The 26087-nt window shown below is 39.3% G+C and overlaps 1 protein-coding gene across 1 annotated transcript in view; it reads right to left on the bottom strand.

Moving 5' to 3' along the window:
* Nucleotides 1-26087, bottom strand: part of NR2E1 (nuclear receptor subfamily 2 group E member 1) — a 46963-nt gene that overhangs the window by 17003 nt on the left and 3873 nt on the right. Inside the window, exon 2 of the mRNA XM_056566257.1 lies at nucleotides 15402-15547. Within this exon, the coding sequence (XP_056422232.1) occupies nucleotides 15402-15547 (146 nt within the window). The remainder of the gene's footprint in view (nucleotides 1-15401; nucleotides 15548-26087) is intronic.

Here is a 26087-nt window from a genome sequence, read left to right as displayed (position 1 = left end):
ATCATAACTACATGCAGGAAAATTTATACATTTAAAAATGTCATTTTCTGACCCCTATAACTTTTTTATTTTTCCCCATACAGGGCGGTATGAGGGCTTATTTTCTGCGCCATGATCTGAAGTTTTTATCGGTATGATTTTTGTTTTGATCGGACTTTTTGATCACTTTTTATTCATTTTTTAATGGTATCAAAAGTGATCAAAATACGCTTTTTTGGACTTTGGAATTTTTTTGCGCGTACGCCATTGACCGTACGGCTTAATTAATGATATATTTTTATAGTTCGGACATTTACGCACGCTGCGATACCACATATGTTTATTTATTTTTTTTTTTTACACTGTTTTATTTTTTTTATGGGAAAAGGGGGGTGATTCAAACTTTTATTAGGGAAGGGGTTAAATGACCTTTATTAACACATTTTTTTTACATTTTTTTTTTGCAGTGTTATAGGTCCCATAGGGACCTATAACACTGCACACACTGATCTCTTACACAGATCACAGGCGTGTATTAACACGCCTGTGATCAGTGTTATCGGCGCTTGACTGCTCCTGCCTGGATCTCAGGCACGGAGCAGTCATTCGCCGATCGGACACCGAGGAGGCAGATAAGGGCCCTCTCGGTGTCCGGTCAGCTGTTCGGGACGCCGTGATTTCACCGTGGCGGTCCCGAACAGCCCGACTGAGCAGCTGGGTCACTTTCAATTTCACTTTAGAAGCGGCGGTCAGCTTTGACCGCCGCTTCTAAAGGGTTAATACCGCACATCGCCGCGATCGGCGATGTGTGGTATTAGCCGCGGGTCCCGGCCGTTGATTAGCGCCGGGACCGACACGATATGATGCGGGATCGCGGCGCGATCCCGCTTCATATCGCGGGAGCCGGCGCAGGACGTAAATATACGTCCTGCGTCGTTAAAGGGGTTATCCAGGAAAAAAAAAAATTTATATATATATAAACTGGCTCCAGAAAGTTCAACAGATTTGTAAATTACTTCTATTAAAAAATCTTAATCCTTTCGGTACTTATGAGCTTCTGAAGTTAAGGTTGTTCTTTTCTGTCTAAGTGCTCTCTGATGACACCTGTCTTGGGAACCGCCCAGTTTAGAAGCAAATCCCCATAGCAAACCTCTTCTAAACGTGCGCAAAAAAAAATGCGAATAAAAGGGCTTGCGCAAAATTTTGCGCAAAATTTTGCGCAAAAAAATACACACAAAACAGGGGTAAAATCTTTGATACATGTCCCCCACAGAGTACATATTGCTGACCCCTGCCTACTGCTAAAAATGCCTTTAAAGGTCACATGTGCATTAAACCACGGAGCAGTAGAAGTAGGTGGCTTGTATGAACATTTAGGTTTTATTTCATGTAAATTGTTCAGTGTTGCTGGATGCATCATAATCCATAATGAGAAAAAAGGAAATCCAGGGGAGCCAATGTTCTGCTGGGAAACCTTGGGAAGGATTTCCTCCTAATGTTTGGTTGCCAGATACCACAGGATACCTTTAGGGCTCTAGTGGAGGCCATACCTGGACTCATACCTTCATGGGTCAGAGCTGTTCAGGTGGCACTAAACATCCTCTACACGACCACAACTAACAGGTAGTAATACTAAATGATGCATTGTTCCTTGGTGTTCAGATGACTGAATATGTGTTCAACAGAGAACCAGGGTTTTCACAAACGTTGTTGAATCTTATCAGACTCAAATCTTTCTTCACTTTGTCATATTCTAACGTTATGGATAAAAATTAGGAAGGGCCCCAAATTTCCTCTATTCAGTGGTCCCTTAACTTACAATGGCCTCAACATACAATAGTTTAAACATACAATGGTCTTTTCTGAACCAGTGTAACTTGAAACCAGCCTCAACATATAATGTACAGACAGTCCAGATCTGTGAAACGTGTCAATGGCCAGAAGAACCAACCAATCCGAATGAACATTTTACTGGTAAAACACCTGTATTACTGAAGCGTATGCACTGAATTCCTGTCTGGTAGTGCCCCCTACAGTACAGTGAGGTATTACATGTTCTGTACTCTTAACCTATGCCACAGTTAGCTGCTCCTTTGGACACCAGGTGAGGGCGGCTCCATTCTTTTCAGTCAGACACGGTGCTCCTTGGTGCCGTCTTTGTTTGTGTCAAGAACTTTTCAGAGCAGGAGCAAATCCCCAAACCTCTCCTGCTCTGGACAGTTCCTGACAGGGACAGAGGTGGCAGCAGGGAGCTCCATGTCTGACAAAAAATAAACAACTTCCTCCAGGGCATACAACAGCTGATAAGTACTGGAAGGGATTGCATTTTTTTTAAATAGAATTAACTTACATGTCTGGATAACTTTCTGGTATCCGTTAATTTTTCTTTTCTGGTGAACAATTTTTTAAAGAAATTTTTGGAACCCTTAAATATAACTAAATATTGAAAAACAGGGGGCAAGGGCCTATCCCCCTCTTCATTTGTATATTCTTCTAAATTACTGCAGAGAAAGACAACAGTGTGTATCTACTTCCATATACAACCTTCTGTTAGATTACTATTTCTAGCATATTCTCTACCTCTCTTATTAAGGGTTTATGGGTTTAATACCATACACAGCCTATAGAAAAGAGGAGTGCTAGACCTTTTTGTAACTAATATTAATGGCTTATCCTTGATTAAGCCAATCTCTGGTGGTGAATAATGATCTACTACCCACCCAGTGGTCGCTCCACCCATTGAAGCAAAGGCAGGCTCCCTCTGAACACCTGAATAGTGATGTAATATCTAGGGCTGCATTGCAACCTGGGAAAACCTGTTGTTAAAAATAAACATTAGGCCAAAAATCACAGAAGAATTGTGAGACCACCATGAAACACAGGTACATAAACTACATTATTGCCTACACTAACTTTACAGCCCCTTTAGCATAGTCAAATAAAAAAAAATCTTGTTTTTAATGCATTTTAATAACAGTGTTTTTATGATTCCGGTAATAAGATATTAGGAATTAAAATGTAACCAAGATAGCAGGATATTTTCCACTAATAAATAGACACAAGTTCTAATAGTTTTCACTCCATGCCAAGGGAATAATTTATGGTGTAAATGTTCGACAGGACTGGGTAGCTGTTCCTATAGCATTTCTAGGTTATAAATGTTATATATTCTACACATCCAGGGAATTATAAGTGGGTTTTCAGTCCTTTCTAAACTTCAAGATAAATCCAAGCTATGGCTTAAAGGGGTTATCCAGGAAAAACTTTTTTTATATACTGTATATCAACAGGTTCCAGAAAGTTAAACAAATTCGTAAATTACTTCTATTAAAAAATATTAATCCTTTCAGTACTTATGAGCTGCTAAAGTTGAGTTGTTCTTTTCTGTCTAAGTGCTCTCTGATGACACCTGTCTCGGGAACTGTCCAGAGTAGAAGCAAATCCCATAGCAAACCTCTTCTACTCTGTGTAGTTCCCGAGACAAGCAGAGATGTCAGCAGAGAGCACTGTTGACAGACAGAAAGGTACAACTCAACTTCAGCAGCTGATAATTATTGGAAGGATTAACCCCTTAACGACCACGGATGTAAATGTACGTCCTGGTTTGGCGTTACTTCGCTCACCAGGACGTACATTTATGTCCTGTGTATGACCGCGAGCATCATACACGGCAGGTTCCGGCTGCTATCAGAAGCTGGGGACCCGCCGGTAGTGGCCGACATCCGCGATTGTGCGGATGTCTGCCATTAACCCCTCAGATGCTGTGATCAGTACAGATCACGGCATCTGCGGCAATGCGCATGTTAAAATAGATGATCGGATCGCCTGCAGCGCTGCCGTGGCAATCCGATCATCTGTAGTGGCGGACGGAGGTCCCCTCACCTGCCTCCGTCCGTCTGCCGGCGTCTCCTGCTCTGGTCTGAGATCGAGCAGACCAGAGCAGAAGAGAGCCGATAATACTGATCAGTGCTATGTCCTATGCACAGCACTGAACAGTATTAGCAATCAAAGGATTGCTATAGATAGTCCCCTATGGGGACATAAAAAGTTTTTAAAAAGTTGAAAACTGTAAAAATAAAAAGTAAAAAAAAAAGGGAAAAATCCCCTTCACCAATAAAAATGAAAATTGTCCGTTTTTCCCATTTTACCCCCAAAAAGCACAAAATGTATAAAAATATATCTAAAAGTTTTATATATGCAAATGTGGTATCGATAGAAAGTACAGATGACAGCGAAAAAATGAGCCCTCATACCGCCCTATATACGGAAAAATCAAAAAGGTATAGGTGGTCAAAATAGGGCGATTTTAGATTACTGATTTATTTTAGATTTTTTTTTTAAATATAAAAGTATCTAGCCTTGGGTATCACTTTAATCATATTGACCCACAGAATAAAGAACACATGTCATTTTTACTGTAAATTGTACAGTGTGAAAACGAAACCTTCCAAAATGTGCAAAATTGTGGTTTTCATTAAAATTTCCTCCCTAAAAAATATTTTTTGGGGGTTTGCAGTACATTTTATGGTAAAATGAGAGGTTTCATTAAAAAGTACAATTGGTCACGCAGAAAAAAAAGCCCTTATATGGGTCTGTAGATGGAAATACAAAAGAGTTATGGATTTTAGAAGGCGAGGAGGAAAAAACGAAAACGCAAAAATAAAATTGGCCTGGTCCTTAAGGTGATAATGGGCCTGGTCCTTAAGGGGTTAAGATTTTTTTTAATAGAAGTAATTTACAAATCTGTTTAACTTTCTGGAGCCAGTTGATATATATATAAAGTTTTTCTCCTGGAATACCCCTTTAAATAAACTCAAACCAAATCCAGCTCACCATTTACATTTTTGTCTATAATTTTCTGAAAGCCTAGTCCAGGAGATGAGGTCCCTCAGGCATATACAGTAATGTATTATGTTTCTATCACCGAATATCCACATGTATATCTAAATAACAGTGTAAGCTATTCAGGGCTATCATTAAAGGGGTACTCCAGTGGAAAACTTTTTTTTTTTTATCAACTGGTGCCAGAAAATTTTACAGATTTGTAAATTACTTATATAAAAAAATCTTAATCCTTCCAGTACTTATTAGCGTCTGTATACTTCAGAGGAAACTCTTTTCTTTTTGGATTTCTTTTCTGTCACGAATACAGTGCTCTCTGCTGACATCACAAGCACAGTGCTCTCTGCTGACACCTCTGTCCACTTTAGGAAATGTCCAGAGCAGCATATGTTTGCTATGGGGATTTTCTCCTGGTCTGGATAGTTCCTGAAATGGACAGAGGTGTCAGCAGAGAGCACTGTGGTCTTGACAGAAAAGAAATCCAAAAAGAAAATAATTTCCTCTGTAGTATACAGATGCTAATAAGTACTGGGGGATTAAGATTTTTTTTTATAGAAGTAATTTACAAATCTGTTTCATTTTCTGGCACCAGTTGATTAAGAAAAAAGTTTTCCACGGGAGTACCCCTTTAAGACTGACTTGGGAAGACTTATGATAAAGCCAGTTGCAAACTAGGATAACTAAGGCTTTGTGCACACAGCCAGGGCCGGCCTTAGGGGTGTGCGAGCTCGCACCAAGTATATATAATTTGTATTGCCCGACACCCGGGATTTAGCCCTGCTTCGTGCAAGCAGCGCTAAATGCCGGTGTAATGAAGAAAACTGTGCCCTGTAGCAGAATGTGACCCTCCGCACAGGGACACAGTTTTCTGCTTTGCAGGCCGCTCCCTTTCATTACATTCCCACTACCCTCCCTCAACTGTGTCCCTATGCGGAGGGTCACATTCCGCTTCAGGGCACAGTTTTCTTCATTACACCGGAAGGCTTCACTTACCCCGACCTCCTCCACGTCTCCAGTTGGCTGGCGGCCCGAGTCTGAAGAGGTACGTCGCACATGTGACGTACCTCCGCAGACCCGCACAGGACATCAATGACGTCACTCGTCAGGCCAACACTGGAGAGAAGAGAAGCGCAGCGCAGGTCAGGTAAGGTTGTCTATGTGTGGGTGTCTGTGTGTATGTGTGCATGTGTGGTTGCCTGTGAGTGTGTGAGTCGGTGGGGGGGATGGGGGAACGACAATGCTACCCAATTTGGGGAACCTGGTACTACCTAATGTGGGGCAACTGCTTCATCCTAATGTGGGGCTATACGGCACCTAATGTGAGGAGCTATACTGCACCTAATGTGGGGAACCTGCTTCTTCCTAATGTGGGGGAGCTATACTGCACCTAATGTGGGGAGCTATACTGCACCTAATGTGGGGAGCTATACTGCACCTGATGTGGGGAGCTATACTGCACCTAATGTGGGGAACCTGCTTCTTCCTAATGTGGGGGAGCTATACTGCACCTAATGTGGGGAGCTATACTGCACCTAACGTGGGGAACTATACTGCACCTAATGTGGGGAGCTATACTGCACCTAATGTGGGGAACTATACTACACCTAATGTGGGGGAACTATACTGCACCTAATGTGGGGAGCTATACTGCACCTAATGTGGGGAACTATACTGCACCTAATGTGGGGAGCTATACTGCACCTAATGTGGGGGAGCTATACTGCACCTAATGTGGGGAGCTATACTGCACCTAATGTGGGGAACTATACTGCACCTACTGTGGGGAGCTAAACTGCACCTAATGTGGGGGAACATTATACTGCAACTAATGTGCGGAGCTATACTGCACCTAATGTGGGGAACTATACTGCACCTAATGTGGGGGAACATTATACTGCACCTAATGTGGGGAGCTATACTGCACCTAATGTGGGGAGCTATACTGCACCTAATGTGGGGAGCTATACTGCACCTAATGTGGGGGAACTATACTGCATCTGATTAAGGGGACATGGGACTGATTAAGGGGGCAGGGGAATGATTAAATATAAAAAAAAAAAATATTTGTTACAAAGATTTTTTTCCTCTTTGTATATGTTGATGGGGTAATAGGGGGGGCGCCACAAGGTTAGCTCGCACAGGGCGTCTGAACACCTAAGGCCGGCCCTGCACACAGCTGTGCAGAGTCCAGGTAGATCTGCTGTTTTCTGGAGTAAGAGGTGCTCACTTCAATGTCATATTACAGAAAAGCTTCTCAATATGTCCTTAAGGAAGGGAGTAATTGCCATATTCAGTTCCTTACAAATCAATGGTTGCGTGACCCCATTATACATTCTTGAGCATAAAGAATTGTGTTTAGGTATTAGTACTTCCTGTTATTTGTTTGCTGAAGATTCAGAAGCACTCTGAATGTGATCCTGGACCTAAACAGAGGATAATACAACTTTACATACAGGCTATGTACTTAAAGGGGTACTCTGGAGGAAAACATATGTTTTCAATTCAGTTTTTGCCAGAATGTTTTGTAAAGTTCTTCAGTATGAAAATCTTAATCCTTCCAGTATTTATCAGCTGCCGTATGCTTCAGAGGAAGTTGTGTTGATCTTTCCAGTCTGACCACAGTGCTCTCTGCTGACACCTCTGCCTGTATCAGGAACTGTCCAGAGCAGGAGAGGTTTTCTATGGAATTTGCTCATATTCTGGACAGTTCCAGACACTGTCAAATGTCTCAGCAGAGAGCACAGTAGTCAGACTGGAAAGAACTACCAAACACAGTGCGGGCTCAGCTAAATTATTCTAAACCGGGGGTGCTGCTATGCTATATCCATAGATGAACACAAACCACAAGAAAAAGATGATATGCAAGAAAAGCGCACACCACTGTGAATATCATGAAAAAGATTAGAATTTATTGAAATTACAACACAATATTATAGCAGAAACCACGTAAACCATCTAAAATAGGCCCCACACAACAGGGGGGACCCCCCTAAGAGAGGGGGAGACCACTCCCAGGACACCTGCTGAATCACAGTATGGTTATTGGAATTCGCTCTATAGCCCTTAGGTTGTTATACAGCAAATACAAATGGCATTAGAATATGTATTCCATAGACAGAACATCAGAGTTATCACCCCATATAACATGCAATACAACCTGTATACTCAATATGCAGCTAGGAAAACGGGGTGATGAACAGCAAATGAACTATCGCCTGGCAGGTGCCCCCCTAGACCCGGGTTCGTGTCTAGGGGGGCACCTGCGAGGCGATATTTTATTTGTATACAGGTTGCATAAGGGCTATAGGGCGAATTCCAATAACCATACTGTGATTCAGCAGGTGTCCCGGGAGTGGTCTTCCCCTCTCTTAGGAGGTCCCCCCTGTAGACTGGAAAGAACTACACACCTTCCTCTGGAGCAGCAGCTGATAAGTACTAGATGGGTTAAGATTTTTAAATAGAAGTCATTTACAAACTGATGTAACTTTCTGGCACGAGTTGACAAGAAAATATTCTTTCCCCACTGGAGTACCCCTTTATACTATATCCTAAAGGAGTCACTATATCTGCAATAGAAGATGGTTTAGAATTGATTTAGAATAGTTGCAGTATACTGTATTTTTTGCCGTATAAGACGCACTTTTTCTTCCCCAAAACTGGGGGGGAGTTGGTGCGTCTTATACGGCAAATACAAATTAAAACCAGTGGTCCCTGCTGCCATCAACGGCCGGGACCCGCGGCTAATACAGGACATCACCGATCGCGGTGATGCCCTGTATTAACCCTTAAGACGCGGCTATCAAAGCTGACCGCCGCGTCTGAAGGGAAAGTGACACTAACCCGGCTGCTCAGTCGGGCTGTTCGGGACCGCCGCGGTGAAATCACGGCGTCCCGAACAGCTTACAGGACACCTGGAGGGACCTTACCTGCCTCCTCAGTGTCTGCTCCGTGTCAGGATCCCCTGCATGGCCGGCGCTCTCATTCGACCTCATCAAGTCGTCGCGCACGTCATCCCATAGGAGCGGCGTGCGTAACGACGTGATGGCGGCGACGGAGAGCGAGGATACCGGGCAGCAGAGACGTTCCGGAGCGACGGGGACACGACGACAGCGATGGAGCGACATCCAGGGCAGCGGTGACGAGCGGTGATGGGTCCGGAGCGGCGGGGACACGTGAGTACTACCTCCTATATCAGTGGTCTTCAACCTGCGGACCTCCAGATGTTGCAAAACTACAACTCCCAACTGCTGGGAGTTGTAGTTTTGCAACATCTGAAGGTCCGCAGGTTGAAGATCACTGTCCTATACTTTACATTGTATTTGGTTCAGAATCTTTATTTTCTAAATTTTTATGCTTTAAAATTGGATGCGTCTTATATGCCGGATCGTCTTATACGATGAAAAATACGGTAATACATGAGTGATTATTATAGTTCTAGGTATGTGGAGATTGTGTATTTGCTTTTTATGCAAACCAGGTTAATGAAAGCTCCTTGGGACATTTTTGGAAAATGTGTGTGAACCTATAATTTATACCACAAAATGCTTAAATAACATATCATAGTACTCATAGTGTCAACCTGCTATCATATTATATAGCCACTTGTGAAAATGAATGGTTGACAATGGCATCATGCTGTTTTTCTATCGCTATTTATTATATTCAGTGCAGCTGAAATATGAGAAACACATATCAGATTTACAGCGAAGCAAAAAGCACAGCTCTCAGTATATGTATCACATTGTTTATAACATACAGCAAAGAAGCAGTACAATGAGGTCATTTCTTAACATTTCTTTTATTCATATATTCATTGGCATTAGCTTTATGTCTTTGATTATTTATCTTTTTCGACTGGTGAAACTACAGTCCACTCCACTCAAGCTGTAATTTCTTGTATGCCAATGAAAAGTCAAAAGGTGGCTTAGATAATTAAAAAAAAAATAAAAGTAATTGATATCAGAATATTCTACCTAAAAATAATAATAAATAAATTATTCTTTTTTTATTGTTCATGATAAAATGTATTACCAGAGACCTTTGGGTTAGTGCTAGCTTTTAAGCATATTTTATGGAGATCCTTTTATGTTTTTTTTTAATATGGGGATGCAAATCACACTACGTTATCTATATTGTTTGGTAAGTATGGGAGAATGAAAGAGGTATAGGAAGATTGGGCTTTGAGGCATTTAGGAAGAATTCATGGTTTAGATGTTGCATACAATCCCTATTTTATGCTTGATGTAGCACTATTTACACCACTCTACTTGACTTGTGTTTCTTGTTTCTTTGGCATTATTCCTTATTCCATTTTGGTTTATGTACATGTGTCTGCTTTGTTTATGTACTTGTATTTGTTTTGCATATGTACAGTGGTCCCTCAACATATGATATTAATTGGTTCCAGGAGAACCATCATATGTTGAAATCATCATATGTCGAGTACATATGTCTATGTAAAAATGGTAATTGGTTCTGGGGCCTCGGAACCATTGTATGTTGAATACATATCTCTATGGGAAACTGCTAATTGGTTCTGGGATGACCATTGTATGTGGAGTGTATGGGGAGTGTTTAACAAACCAGGGTGCCTCCAGCTGTTGCTCAACTACAACTCCCAGCATGCATGTACAGCCATTTAATGTCTGGGCATGCTGGGAGTTATAGTTTTGTAACAGCTGGAGGCACACTGATAGGGAAACATTGATGTATGGGGTGTATTGTGTGTATATGTATTGTATGTGATGTGTGACATCGCATACAGTACTGTACAGTTCTTTAAATACCTTCAGGGGGGACAGAATGTCCTCCATTACCATCCTGCCGACTACAGCTCTATAGGAAAGGAAGGGGAGGGCAGCCAGCAGCTCATTGGATGCCTGCAGCAAGATGCTCCAGGCTATTGGCTATGGCTGCACTGGGGGGCGGGGCTTACACGGAGCTCACAGTGGAAGCCTGTATGAGTTAGCAGGACAGCATGTGAGTAACAGGAGGCAGAACGGGGCACACAGGGCACATTAAACAACTATCTGTCAGATGCTGTTTGTAGGATGGCCCTGACACACAGCAGCATCATATGTCGAGGCTGCCTTCAACATACGATGGGCTCTGAGAGGCCATCATATGTTGAAATGATCATATGTCAGGGCCATCATAAGTCGGGGGGTCACTGTACTTGTATTCTTTTTGTTAATGTACTTGTATATTTTCAATTCTGAGGCTGTCAATCAAATCTGACCCTTTCACTACATTGGTCTATGGAGTAAAAGAGTCAGATTGGGTGGCAGCCCAGGGAATGAAGAGCACTGCGATGCACATCAGCCAGCAATTACTGAAGGGTCTCAGGACCGGCATGTCAAATGTTTTTACAAATTACACTAATGCTTTCAAAGGACTGTGCAACAACAACCCCCTAAACTACAGTAGTCAGTAAATAGGAGCTGATTTCTAAATCTGTCATTTATATCTTTACTCACCTGTTCTCCCTCACTGTAAGCAAAAAAATGGGCCTTGTGCTGTATGCTACTAAGCTTGGTGCTATAATAGGGAGGACTACTCTTCTGCATTTGCAGGCCTACAGAGGAGGAATGCAAGTGAGTAGAACGATAAAAATGTGACATATGGAATAAGCGTATTTAGTTTATTTTTTTTACTGATTACTGTATTAGTGTTAGTGGGGGTTTTATAGGTGATATCATTTCTTTAAAAGGAATACCGTATGTCATCAGGTGAAGACCTTTTTTGTTAAACGTATTTTTTAAGAATTTTTGGTCATGTTTTTTCTAATTTTCCATTTTACTATCATTATTTTATGATAATCCTGCAGTCCTGTTTCTCAATAATGCCTTTTTTTTCTAAGCACAGATTATTGTCTATGGCCCATGGGTCCTGCTGTAAAGCATGTCACTAGATGCTGTTAAGAACACCTTAGGCAAGGTGGCTGCACCCATAATACTGTAAAAAAGAAATAAAATTGAAATCAAACAGTAGAAACAGATTATAAAAAAAGAACATTTTTCAGTATCTGTCCCTAAGGAAAAATACATTCCGTTTAAGTAAGCTAGTATAGACCTTATGAGACAATCAAATACAAAAAAGGTTCAAAGTACATGTGCAATACATTGTAGGACAGTGGAAGGGGATCAGATGAAAAAATATTTGTATCCCTGTACAACCCATCTAGGTCAGAGCTAGGCTTTCCTTCAGTATACTGCCATAGTCCTTGCCAAAGCTGAGTAGTTTCTTCGTGGCTCCATAAGTTCCTTGGGCCCACCCTACTTTATGTAAGTCTACTTTGAAGTAAGCATTGCGCACCCATGGTTTAATACAGTATCTGGTGATTGGTTTTAAATATTGTTTTCTACTAGACCTTTGGAGCCCTATATTTTGGGTGTATTCTTGTGTCCCAGCTTAAGTCCTCCGGGGATACTCTAGTACTCTGGTAGGCCAATCCAACACTGACCCTCTTGTATTCAGAACCTTGGGTACAATATCCACCCTTTCCCAGCAACCCCAGCTACATCAAGAGAATCCAGAAGGCTTATTGCATGAAAATGAAGTATTTTTTGTAATGCCCACCCTCTATATCTATCTATTTATCTATCTGCCTATGTATCTATCTACCCAGCTATCATATATACTGTGATTCTGTGAGCAATAACACAATACTACATGGTGGCTGCATCACGACTCTCAAATAATGTGTTGACCTCTCCTCATTTACAATCATGGTCACTTGAGTATCTTTGAACATTGGCAGATTAATGGGGCCTGGAGGTATGGTATCAGTTTGACAGCTGATCCAAGATCACAGTATTAAGAGCAAACCATGAATATCTGAACTATGGACAGACATCTAACTGAAGATCACACATCAAAAGACCACGTGTTGTTGATCCTAGAGGCAAGCTTTCAGTGGCATGTTTGGTATCTTAGCAACAATGTACCACAGTGGACCAATTGGGTCAGCAATACAACAGTGAGTAACTAAGAAAAATTGACACAATAACCATGCAGTTTACTTTGCATTGAGTGGATTTCAGTAGCCAAAGACTGGCAATTTTGGCAACCCTGCATCATCACAAACAATGCCTCGAATGGGCCCAAAAAATATGTCAATGGACCTTTGACGCATGACGGAAGGTGTCTGGAGTGACAATTCCTTTTTCCTTCTGAAGGATTTCTGGCATCAACAGCATGAAGTTGTATCTGGGTGTACCAGTGAGGTTGAGCAGGCTGGTGGTGTGGTGTTATGATCTTGGAAGTGTTTATCAGGCTTGCTGTAGGATCATTGATTGTCATACCAGAATCAATCAAACACTATAGGGACCTGTTAGCTAAGCACCTGCTCCTACATCTTCAGGAGGTCTTTCCTGACCACAATGCCCACTTTCAGTAGTGCTCCTTGCCATCAGACTTGGATTACATGAGAGTGGTTTGAGGAACATGACAATGAATTGTCCAAACTGCCTTGGCCCCCTCCCCCCTCAAACTCACCGGACTGTAAACCCATTAGACATGTTTGGGATGTACTGGAGTGGGCTGTGAGATCTGCTTTCCTCAAAAAAATGAGCACCTACCGACAGCTTCTGTAGTGGGTCCAGTTGAGTATGGAGTGACATCTAGTTCTTGATGTCTGCAAGCCATGATCATCCAAAAAGCTGGACAAACCTGTTACTGAGTAGGAGTTCATAATGCAGTAATTGCTCAGTATATATACAGTCATGGCCATAAATGTTGGCACCCCTGAATTTTTTCAAGAAAATGATGTATTTCTCACAGAAAAAGGATTGCAGTAACACGTGTTTTGCTATACAGATTTTTTCTTTTGTGTGTATTGTAATTAAACCAAAAATGGGCGGAAAAAAAGCAAATTGGACATACTGTCACTTCATACTCCAAAAATGGGCTGGACAAAATTATTGGCACCCTTAACTTAATATTTGGTTTCACACCCTTTGGAACAAATAACTGAAATCAGTCACTTCCTTTAACCATCAATAAGCTTCTTACACCTCTCAGCCGGAATGTTGGACCACTCTTTTAAGATCTCTCCACAGGTATTCAATGAGATTTAGATCTGGACTCATTGCTGGCCACTTCAGAACTCTCCAGCGCTCCAGTTTTCTGACACTGGGCTGTACAGTGTGACCCAAAATCCGTTGGTAATCCTCAGATTTCATGATGCCTTGCACGCATTCAAGGCACCCAGTGCCAGAGGCAGCAAAACAAACCCCAAAACATGATTGAACCTCCACCATATTTCACTGTAGGTACTGTGTTCTTTTCTTTGTAGGCCTCATTCTGTTTTCGGTAAACAGTAGAATGATGTGCTTTACCAAAAAGCTCTATCTTGGTCTCATCTGTCCATAAGATGTTTTCCCAGAAGGATTTTGGCTTACTCAAGCTCATTTTGGCAAAATGTAGTCTTGTTTTTTTATGTCCCTTTATCAACAGTGGGGTCCTCCTGGGTCTCCTGCCATAGTGTTTCATTTCAATTAAATGTCGACTGATAGTTTGCGCTGACACTGATGCTCCCTGAGCCTGCAGGACAGCTTGAATATCTTTGGAACTTGTTTGGGGCTGCTTATCCACCATCCAGACTATGCTGTGTTGACAACTTTCATCAATTTTTCTCTTCCATCCACACCCAGGGAGATTAGCTACAGTGCCATGGGTTGCAAACTTCTTGATAATGTTGCGCACTGTGGACAAAGGCAAATCTAGATCTCTGGAGATGGACTTGTAACCTTGAGAATGTTGATATTTTTCCACAATTTTGGTTCTCAAGTCCTCAGATGGTTCTCTTTTCCTCTTTCTGTAGTCCATGCTTAGTGTGGCACACAGATACACAATGCTAATACTAAGTGAACTTCTCCCATTTTTATCTGCTTTCAGGTGTGATGTTTATATTGCCCACACCTGAGGTGAGTTTAAAGGAGCATAACATGCTTGAAACAATCTTATTTTTACACAATTTTGAAAAAGTGCCAATAATTTTGTCCAGCCCATTTTTTGAGTTTGGTGTGACATTATGTCCAATTTGCTTTTTTTCCTCCCTTTTTTGGTTTAGTTCCAATACACACAAAGGGAATAAACATGTGTATAGCAAAACATGTTACTACAACCTTTTTCCGTGAGAAATACTTAATTTTCTTGAAAAATTTCAGGGGTGCCAACATTTACGGCCATGACTGTATATATACACACTATCTCTGTAGCAGCAAATTGGATTCTATAATCTTCTGGTCACATTATATTGAGAGAAAAAAATGCTGAGCAGGATATCAATTTTATCTTCTTTCTTGCATTGTTTGCCTCTTATACATATCAAGTATGTCTTACAACATTCCAACTCAGTGCTATTATTACTGTAAAGAATATCCACACCTGTATTCACTCCCTAATGAAAGAGCAAGCACTTGCATAATCATCTATGTCAAATAGCTGACGAATCAGTGACACTCAAGGACTCCTTTACAATACATTCCTTCTGGTTAAAACAATGCAATGCAGTTTAACATAGGATTGTCATTATTATCCAGTACTTTCACCCATGTATAAAACCCCACAATACTAACCTGATTTCCAGATTTGCACACATAAGTCCTGTTCCTCCGAATGCTTCTCTTGAAGAATCCTGAGCACCCATCACAAGCATAAACTCCATAATGTTTACCCGAACTGCGGTCACCACATACTTTACAAGGAATATCCAAGATCCGGCCTGTAATGGAAGTATTCATGTCAATGATTGCTAAGGTCACCACCATGGTTTTCTTAACTAAAGTTATTCCAACTCATTCTTCCTAGTGTTCAGGTCAACCATGAGCAATCCCATGTTCAAGTTGATTTGTGTACTGCAATGTGGGTTGGCAATCTAATGTGCGTTCACTAATAATGTCCCCCTGGGTCTGCCTGGTGAATGGTTGAATGTGAATGTAGCTATTGTGTGTCAACAGCAGTTTGCTGGTTTAAGTTAAAGTATATACTACTTAGAAAATGATAGTTCAATTATATTTATTGGAACATACTAAAGGGGTACTCCCGTGGGAAACTTTTTTTGTTTTGTTTTGTTTTTTAAATCAACTGGTGCCAGAAAGTTAAACAGATTTGTAAATTACTTCTACTAAAAAAAATCTTAATCCTTGCAGTACTTTTTAGGGGCTGTATGCTACAGAGGAAAATCTTTTCTTTTTAGATTTCATGACCACAGTGCTCTCTGCTGACCTCTTCTGTCCATTTTAAGAACTGTCCAGAGCAGGAGAAAATCCCCATAGCAAACATATGCTGCTCTGAACAGTTCCCAAAATGGACAGCAGAGGTCAGCAGAGAGCACTGTGGTCGTGACATCAGAGAAATCTAAAAAGAAAAAACATTTCCTCTGTAGTATACAGCCCCTAAAAAGTACTGGAAGGATTAAGATTTTTTTTTATAGAAGTAATTTACAAATCTGTTTAACTTACTGGCACTAGTTTATAAAAAAAAAAAAGTTTTCCATGGGAGTACCCCTTGAACACTATTATTACAACACGATACAAATGTAAATACGGTACATACAAGCTGTTTTGTACATAACTGTCCAACTAAATATTAGGCAAATTTATAAATATACAAACTATAGAATGATAACAGTCCGGGAAAGACTAGATGAACTAAAGAAAGGTAAAGGAAATATATAAAATGACCGATGTAGGTAAATATGGTGAAATATAATGCACTACTCCCAGACAATGAAAAGGAAGAAAAAGCCAGAGCATGCAGCCCATGGGAAACATAAGCAGAAATAATTTGCCATTGATCATGGTAGCAGAGCTCCATTAAAAGATTTTCTGTGCTGGCCATACTCATAATTTTGCATTTCTGCAAACATCAGAAACCATTGACAACTATTACAAAACATAATAAAAACATTACACACTTCAGATCCCAAGCATCAACAAATGACATGTTGCTTTTCATTGCTATGTATTGAATTGGAGATTACATGCCTCAGTGGATAGAAATTAGAAGCCTGTAATAAATAGAAGCCTCTTTTGACTTTAAATCAACTGGTGCAGAAAGTTTGACAGATTTGTAACTGATTTCTATATAAAAATATTAATCCTTCCAGTACTTATCAGCTGCTGTATACTCCAGAGGAAGTTGTGTAGTTCTTTCCAGTCTGACCACAGTGCTCTCTGCTGATAACTCTGTCCGTCTCAGGAATTTTCCAGAGTAGAAGCAAATCCTCATAGAAAACCTCTCCTGCTCTGAACAGTTTCTGACATGGACAGAGGTGTCAGCAGAGAGCAATGTGGTCAGACTAAAAAGAACTACACAACTTATTGTGGAGCATACAGCAGCTGATATGTACTGCAAAGATTAAGATTTTTTAAGAAGTAATTTACAAATCTGTTTAACTATCTGGAGCCAGTTGATTTGAAACCATTATTTTTTAACTGAGTAGCCCTTTAAACTAGATTAGATGAGCAGGCAAGGTCAGGATTAGGCTGCCATGAACCCAATGAAAGGGATTTGTATGGGAGCTGTGGATCTTTATGACTCGCCAGAGTCGCCACATAAGAACGAATCAGGGAAATCTTACACAACAAAAAGTCATGTTTTGTCTAATTCTAAACTTGGGGAAATGTACATTGCCTTGTAAAACTGTATTCATGCTCTTGTTGTGTCTCCCATTCAAGTACGGCCATGCTAACACTAGTGTTTTATTTGTTGTTTAACCTATGTAGGAAGGAAGGGATTCCAATAATTTTTATGGGATGAAAATGAATGTTTTTTAAAGGTTTCAAAGACCTCTGCAGAATACATCTGTGGTTAAATGTGATGCAAACTCATTATGTGAAGCCTGTCCAGTTTTGATCAGTTACCTATAGAATAGAGAAAAGAAAAATCGTAGAGGAAAGAAATGGTCAATCCTGTTCAATACCGCATGAGTCAATATTTTAGGAGCAAGGAACATTTTATGCCACACTCCTGTGAAGTTGGGAAACTCCAGTGTCTAGAGCAAATAGAGGGGCTACCCTAGGCACATTTTCCTATTCCTTAGCTTTTCCACTTTGCCATAAAAGCTTTTTTTATTTATTTTTATTTATTTTTATTTTTTTTGGACCACAGGCAATTTCTTTTGTCACTCTTTGGTTTCCGCATACCATATTCCTGTGATGTCTACATAAGACACTTCTTGAAGCTAAACATTGTGTCACTACACCATTGTCTCTGCAAGTTAGTGTTCTTTGTTATGTACAATTTTCCTTCTACATGTTACAAAAATCAATCTGTCTGAGCCTTTGGGTTTACTCTCCTTTCGAAGGCATGTCCCTGTCACTGACTGCAGAAAATACTTGCTGGGTTACTTCCTGGCATCAGAGATAGTGTCCTACCATTTGTCCACTTTCTGTTACAGCCCTGGGTTTTTCGTTTTCATAAGGGGTAGTGGGGGGATTTGTGGCCCCTTTCCTACAGTGTCCTACAGTGAAACATCTTTAGCAAGCGACAGGCTGAGACTTTACCGCCACACAAGCCTTATGACTGCGCTATACCTGTGATATATAGCAATACCCCTCTACATTTCTTCAATATTTTTTATACAAGAAGAAGCATGGGGGAATGACACTTCCATATCTGTAGGCTGAATAGTCCTTTGGCCAACAGATTTTCATCTTTATTGCCACTACACAGTTGTTCTTGTGTTTTCAATGGGGAGAACAGAGAAAGCTTACATCAGAAACCAGTGGTAGCTTACCTCCAGGAAAAATAAAAGGATCCGGCATTGAATTCAACATGCTTGATCCTTCAGGAGGCCCCATACACTTTAGACAGTTGGCTCTGTGTATAAAATAACCAACTGATCTACAGAGGTGCCTGGTGTTCTCCTGGATGCCTCTCTCTTCCTGAATGATGCCGTTCTGCCTGTGGGTCGTGCACATGCACTGGCTTCTGGACTATGTAAAATCCATGTCACCTAGTGGGTTGATGTATTCAGTTGACCTTCATGGCACTTTTTAAGCCCATAAACATATGACATACATCCATTAACTCCTTGGCGTCTGCCATGGTTTTACAAAATTTGAGGTTGAAGAATTGATCCTGCTACATACGCAGTTGGTGTCAGCTACATATTACAACCAACATTATGCTGTAATGGCCAGGATCAGAGATAACTCAGGTCAATAGTGGCTGTGGCATCTGCACCTTTAGACAGAGAGAGTTGACTCTGACAACTCCATTGCCTCTACCCCTGCAGTCAGGTTCAGTTTGGCTTCACCCAGACTTTTGAAGTGAGATGCCCCAATTTTAACTATTAAATAACAGTTACAGTCAACAGACGTGCACTAAGATACATTCAGCTCTACGTGTTCCTTTGGACTTCAACCGGAGATCGATTATTAGAAAACTTGGAAAAACTTGTGTATTCTTAGCCTTACTGTTGGGCTTGTTGACCATATTAGACTGTTGTTTTAACTCTTGCCCTTCCAGAGAGGGCAGAGGGAACACTGCTAGTAATATGGACCACCCATGCAGAAATCTGTTGTCATCTTGTGTCTGCAGAAGCCATGTACTGTATTCACTGTGATCATTAATGGATCTTGTATGTCATGATTCTGTGTAAGTGATAACCTTTAGTGGTACGACTAGTGCAGCTGGGTCATATTGGATAGAATTACTGTACGGCTCATAAAATCAAAGTAACTTTAAGATGTGTGATTCTAGCGTTTGAATGATGCATTATGTGGGACCTGTAATGTGAATCTGCTGCACTTCACTCAACAAACCAATTAGAAAATGCATGGTGAATCTGGTACCAGCAAAGCACCAGAGAGATCAGGGATCCTGTTACCATTTTGGGGGGGGTAAACCTTTCTGGAAGTTTAAAAAAAAAAACTCACATTTCAGTCTAGATAATCTTTTTGTATACATTTTCTGGAGATTGTTTTGTGCCAAATTTATGTAATGTTGCATGATACTTATTATTTTAAATTGGGTAAATGGGATTATTTTGGATTACAATTTAAACTAGGCTGCTGGTGGCATGCAAATGTGGCCTGTTACCATTACTATTACTGTCATAGTTCATAAATCTGTATAAAGCGAATATTCAGCCATAATAACAACCCAGTGGTCGGACCCCCATGATCTATAAATTATCCCCTATCCTTTGGATAGGGGATATGTTATTTTTTGCTGTACTACTCCTTTAAGAAAACTGTAGTCACAGCTGAAGCATCGTGTTGGAATAACCTACACACTGCTATAACTCTTTGAAGTGAAACTAAATTTCCCTGCTTCTGTCTTATAAGTACCAGGGGTGATCCGGACAAAGATGGTAAGCACCAGCACACTATTTGTACTATCTTCCGCCATTTGTACACTTCCGACAGCTGACTGCAGGAGCCTCATATGTATTACTAATAATGGATACTTACACAGAGACCACAGTGAGAGCTTCCTCTAAATACATTTTTGAAATAAATGTGCCCAAATGGGATTCTATAATTGAGAAATATCTCTTTAGAGATCATATGTCACGTACCCTAAATACACTAACAAAATGGGGACAATAAGGATGGTGAAACTATAAAGTAACACAATGGCCCTCATTTACTATTGCAAACTATTGCAAACCCGAAATGTTTTGTCGGGTTGTGCGCCAGATTCTGTCGCATTGCGCCACAAATTCTGTCTGCGTCAGATTTCGCGCCAGAATTTGTGCCTGAATTGAAAAAACCCGACTAACTCTCCATTTTGCTAAGAAATCCTGAAAAAGGGGTGTGGACATCGTGAAATGGGGTGTGGTCTCCGAAAGGGGCGTGTTCCCAACATTTTCACAAAAACCCAACATATTTACTAAGGTTTCCACATAAAATGTGGTGGATTTGAGCTGAGGAAAAACCTACAGATCAGAACATGTGTAAAAAAGCAAAATGTAGGGAAAGTGGAAAATGTAGGGAAACCTTAGTAAATACTTTGGAAAATAAATTGTAAGGAATTAAAACCCACAAAGAAACCTACACAACACTCTTAGTAAATGAGGGCCAATATGTGTAAAGCAACACTTTGCCCCCGATACCTTTTGCACCACCTTTCCCCAGCCTCACATGGGAGAAGTCTTGTGGGGTCCTTAATGTTTTGTTCATTGTTTTACAATTTAAATTTATGTTCCTCCAATTAAACCATGTATAAGAATAGCAATGGGATCACTAAGGTCAACAAAAAATAAAGGTTATTCATTACATTGTGTAGTGTGTGTAACCATAGTTCATTTTCTGTATTTTTGTACTGGTTACAAAGTTTCTGCACCTTTCATTACACTGCTGCTTGGTACAGATGCCAGGCCCCATTATACATTTCCAGTCTTGGAATATTTCCTAAGCTTAATTTTTTACTTTTTTTTTGAGTATTTTTTTATTTCTCCTTAAAGCCATTGCTGTTAAAGAGGCAATGTCATTATGAAAAACTTTTTATACTTTGTAGTACTACTGATAAGATGACTTTTTAAAATACATTTATTTAAAAAAAAAAAAAATTTTACTCAAAAATGAAAATAGCCGCCACTAGGGGTCATCTATCTTTATGCAGACAGACTACTCTGTATTTTGCAGCATACTGGATACTGTCCGTAAAGTGTGTTGGTATCCAGTATAGGAGATCACCATTGCACCACTACAGCCTTCAGCTGTTCCTAAACTACAACTCCCATGATAGGAGTTGCAGTTTTGCAACAGCTTGGGGCACAATCTTTGTAAAACTCTGTTTTAGAGCTGTGTAGCATCCAGCTCTTGCAAAACTGCAAAGGAAGTGTGGGCATGCTGGGAGTTGTAGTTCTGCAACAGCTAAAGGCAACACTGCTCTAACACAGTGCTTTACAAAAACTGCAGCTCCAGCTGTTGCAATGCAAAACTACAACTCCCAGCATGCTTGAACAGCCAAAGCTCTCTCTGACTCCGGAATGAAAAAGAAGCTGATCAGACATTCAGGAGTCTGTGAAAGCTGAATGACACACATTCGCGTGAACCCCCTCCCATAGACTTGCATTGAGGAAGCGTGGCCGGGACGTCATGAGCGGGAAGTGGTCATAACATCACGAGCCTCCAGCACTGCACCCGACGCTGTAAACGAACGCCCATCGGCAGGACCCCTGCGATCAGACATCTTATTCCTTATCCTTTGGATAGAGGATAAGATGTCTAGGGGTGAATTACCCCTTTAACTTACCACACATTGACAATTTTGCCTCATTATCTGTTGGACAGTTGGAAGTAACTTGTATTGTGATTTTTAAACATCTGTGATGTCTCACTTAAATACATTTAATATATTAATACAGACACTTGCACTTCAAATGTTCTTTTCTACAAATAGCCCACCTAATATTTTGTAGATAATATAAGGCTGAAAACACGCACATTTTTTGTTTGACCTTTGTTTAGCAAGAACAAAGGCCAAACTTCCAATGTGCAGTTTTTTTTGGCGTTTTTCTTTTTCTTTTTTTTAATAGTTTGTATTAGTAAAGGTGTTTTATCCCCTGTGGTTGTCTCATTAGAAGTCATGTGATTCTTTTATCATATGACTTAATTTTTGTATTAAAGGGTACCTCTCATCAAAAAAACTTTTGATATATTATAGATTAATGTATGCAGAATAACTTTACAATTGCATGCTATTAAAAAATATGCTTCTTTCTATTTAATTTTCCACTTTGAAGAAATGACCACTAGGGGTCTCCCTACCAGTCCTGGCAGCAAGCATTTCAGACTCATGCTGGAGTCCTAAACACTACGAGCTGCCAGTCTGCTTTGTTCACAAAGGAGAACACACAGAGCTGCCAGCCTGCTTTGTTCACAGCCTGTTTGGCTGTGAACAAAGCAGGCTGGCAGCTCTGAGTGTTTAGGACTCCAGCATGAGTCAGAAATGCTTGCTGACAGGACTGATCGGGAAAAATACAATAGAAAGAAGCATATTTTTCATTAACCTGCTATTGGAAAGTTATTCAACATTCAGTAATCTAAAATATATAAAAAGTTTATTTGATGAGAGGTACCCTTTAAAGAATTGGTGGTGGTGGTGGGGGGGGGGGGGGGTTGGGAAGGGAGCTCAGAAAAAATGCCAATGTTTCATATTTCCCTACTGACTCATGGGTTACCTGTTGCGGCAGCATTTTGGCCCCCAAAAAATGCTATGTGGCGAGTATAACTTTTTTGGGACAGTTTTTTCCACCAAACCAACCCGTGTTTCCAGCCTAAGAGTTTTATTTCACTTAGTCTTGTGTCATTTTGCCATGTGGCACTTTACTGCTTTATCCTTTTGGTTACTTGAAATTCACTATAGGGGCATGGTCACATGTGTGGCATTATGCTGCGTCTTTGCGGCTGCTTATTTTTCTACCCAAAGTCAATGGGTAGGAAATTACGCAGCAGCAAATACGCAGTAAAATATGGCACGTGTGAACCTACCCTAAAATATTAATCTGCACATGATCTTAAAGGCAAATAAACACCCACATATATATAAACCATAAAGAATGATAATTCTAATCAGGGACGTAGCTATGTAGCACAAAATTAGTATAGAAAAAACAGACAAATTTGAGTAAAAAACTACTTTAGGAAATTTCATACATATTGAGGAAAGCAAGTATCTCCTGTACCATACAACCAAATGTAGACTTGTACAAAGATATTTTATTTATTTACACTGCAATCATAAGCTTTTCTGCACCAACTTCTCTAAAGTGAACAAAAGTCCATAATTTATACAGCGATAGATAGATAGATAGATAGATAGATATGAGATAGATAGATAACTGATTGATAGATAACAGATAGATAGGAAGATATAATAAATAAATATATAGATATAATAGATATGACATAGATAGATAACTGATTGATTGATTAATAGATAGATAGATAGATAGATATGAGATAGATAGATATAATAGATAGATGATAGATAGATATAATAAATAGATGATAGATAGATATAATAAATAGATGATAGATAGATATAATAAATAGATGATAGATAGATATAATAGATAGATATCAGACATGCCTGAAGATGGTGGTGTGAGACTACCAAAACGTTGCACTTTATTTTTGCTGAAGATGGAATAAATGTAACTTTTTTGCACTAAGATACTTTTTGTGTGCTGCGATTATCTCTTTTTATTGAAGTTGGAGTCCCTAACCAAGCCTCCTATGCGTGCACCTCTTAATTTTTACTACTTTGCTGGTGGATGTGCTGCTTTTTTGGAATTCTAGATAGATAGATTATATAGATAGATAGATAGATAGATAGATAGATAGATAGATAGATAGATAGATAGATAGATAGATATTATAGATAGATAGGATGATAAATAGATAGATAGATAGATAGATAGATATTATATATAGATATAATAGATAGATGATAGATAGATAGATAGATAGATAGATAGATAGATATTATAGATAGATAGGATGATAGATAGATAGATAGATATGATAGATAGATAGATAGATAGATAGATAGATAGATAGATAGATAGATGTTTATGTTTATACAGTCACACTGTTTGTGTGCAGGTAGTTTCACAGTCTCCCTTTTAGAAAACTATTTAGAGCTACATTTTGTCAATCCTCTCAGTTACTGTGCACATCCCTGTCCTATATTGCAGACAACATGATTTTATACAACATGATGATTATATCTAGAAAGGATTATGAGTGTTCACTGTATCTCTTGCTGCTGCCATCAGTTTGTGGTTCCAGGGGAATAACCCCTATAATTTAGTGTTAATATGTTTGAGCACTATAAAGTAAGTATGTTTTATTTACTGCTATAACCTGTTCACCATTACTGTCCCTTAATACCTCTGCTGTGTTCCATTGGTATCATTGTGATATATAACAGAACATGTCTGACTGTTACACATCATAGTATATGACTGCTGTCAGGACAGAACAGATCCCGTCATGTATGAGATGATTACTGGGTGGATCCCGGGCTCGGGACTGCACTTGGTTTATTACCTATCAGAACAGTAAATGAAGTCACTGAAGTGTTTACAGAAGGTGCGATCCATGGACTGAAGGGACTTTGTAGGGACATTAGACTGCATAGAAATCGAATGGGACAATTCAGAACAATCCAAATAAAGTTCTTGTGGATCCTTATTTACCAGGTTCAATTGTTTTACACAAACTACAATTTCAGTCAAACAAACTGCATCGATTTAACATCCATCTGTATATTTCTCTCCATCTATATAAAATACTTTCTATCTATTATATCTATCTATATAAAAATACTTTCTATCATCTATCTATCTATATAAAAATACGTTCTATCTATCTATTATATCTATCTATCTATCATCTATCTATTAGTTATCTATCTATCTATATAAAAATACTTTCTATCATCTATCTATATAAAAATACTTTCTATCTATCTATTATATCTATCTATCTATCATCTATCTATTAGTTATCTATCTATCTATCTATCTATCATCCATCTATTAGTTTTCTATCTACGTATCTATTATCTGTGTATCTATTTATCTATATATTATCTATCTATCATTTATCTATCTATGTTATCTATCTCTCTCTATCTATCTATCTATTATATCTATTATATATATCTATCAATCATCTATCTATCTATCTATTATATCTATCTATCTATTATATATATCTATCAATCATCTATCTATCGATCTATGTATCATCTATCTATCTATTAGTTTTCTATCTATGTATCTATTATCTATTTATCTATCTATTATCTATCATTTATATATCTATCTATCTATCTATTATATCTATCTGTCTATTAAATCTATCTATCTGTCTATTATATCTATCTATAATATATATATATATCAATCATCTATATATCTATCATCCATCTATCTATTAGTTTTCTATCTATGTATCTATCTATCAATCAATCATCTATCTATATATCTATCTATTATATCTATCTATCTATCTATCTATTATTTATCTATCTATCTATCATCTATATATCTATTATTTATCTATCTATTATTTATCTATCTACCATCTATCTATTTATCTATCATCTATCTATTATTTATCTATATATTATCTATCTATCTATCTAAAAAAAACTTTATTTTATTTATCTACATCTTTGAAGCTACCTTAACACATCTACAGAACAGCACAACTCTTCAATAAAATACTCATCCTAATCGTAAATGTGTCCTACATCATTCTAGAGTAGTGTTTGCCAACCAGGGTGCCTCCAGC

The sequence above is a fragment of the Hyla sarda genome, chromosome 3, assembly GCF_029499605.1.
Source record: "Hyla sarda isolate aHylSar1 chromosome 3, aHylSar1.hap1, whole genome shotgun sequence".
Taxonomy (NCBI): Eukaryota; Metazoa; Chordata; class Amphibia; order Anura; family Hylidae; genus Hyla; species Hyla sarda.
Note: the sequence above shows the minus strand (reverse complement) of the source record. Positions and strands in the feature narration are given on the sequence as shown.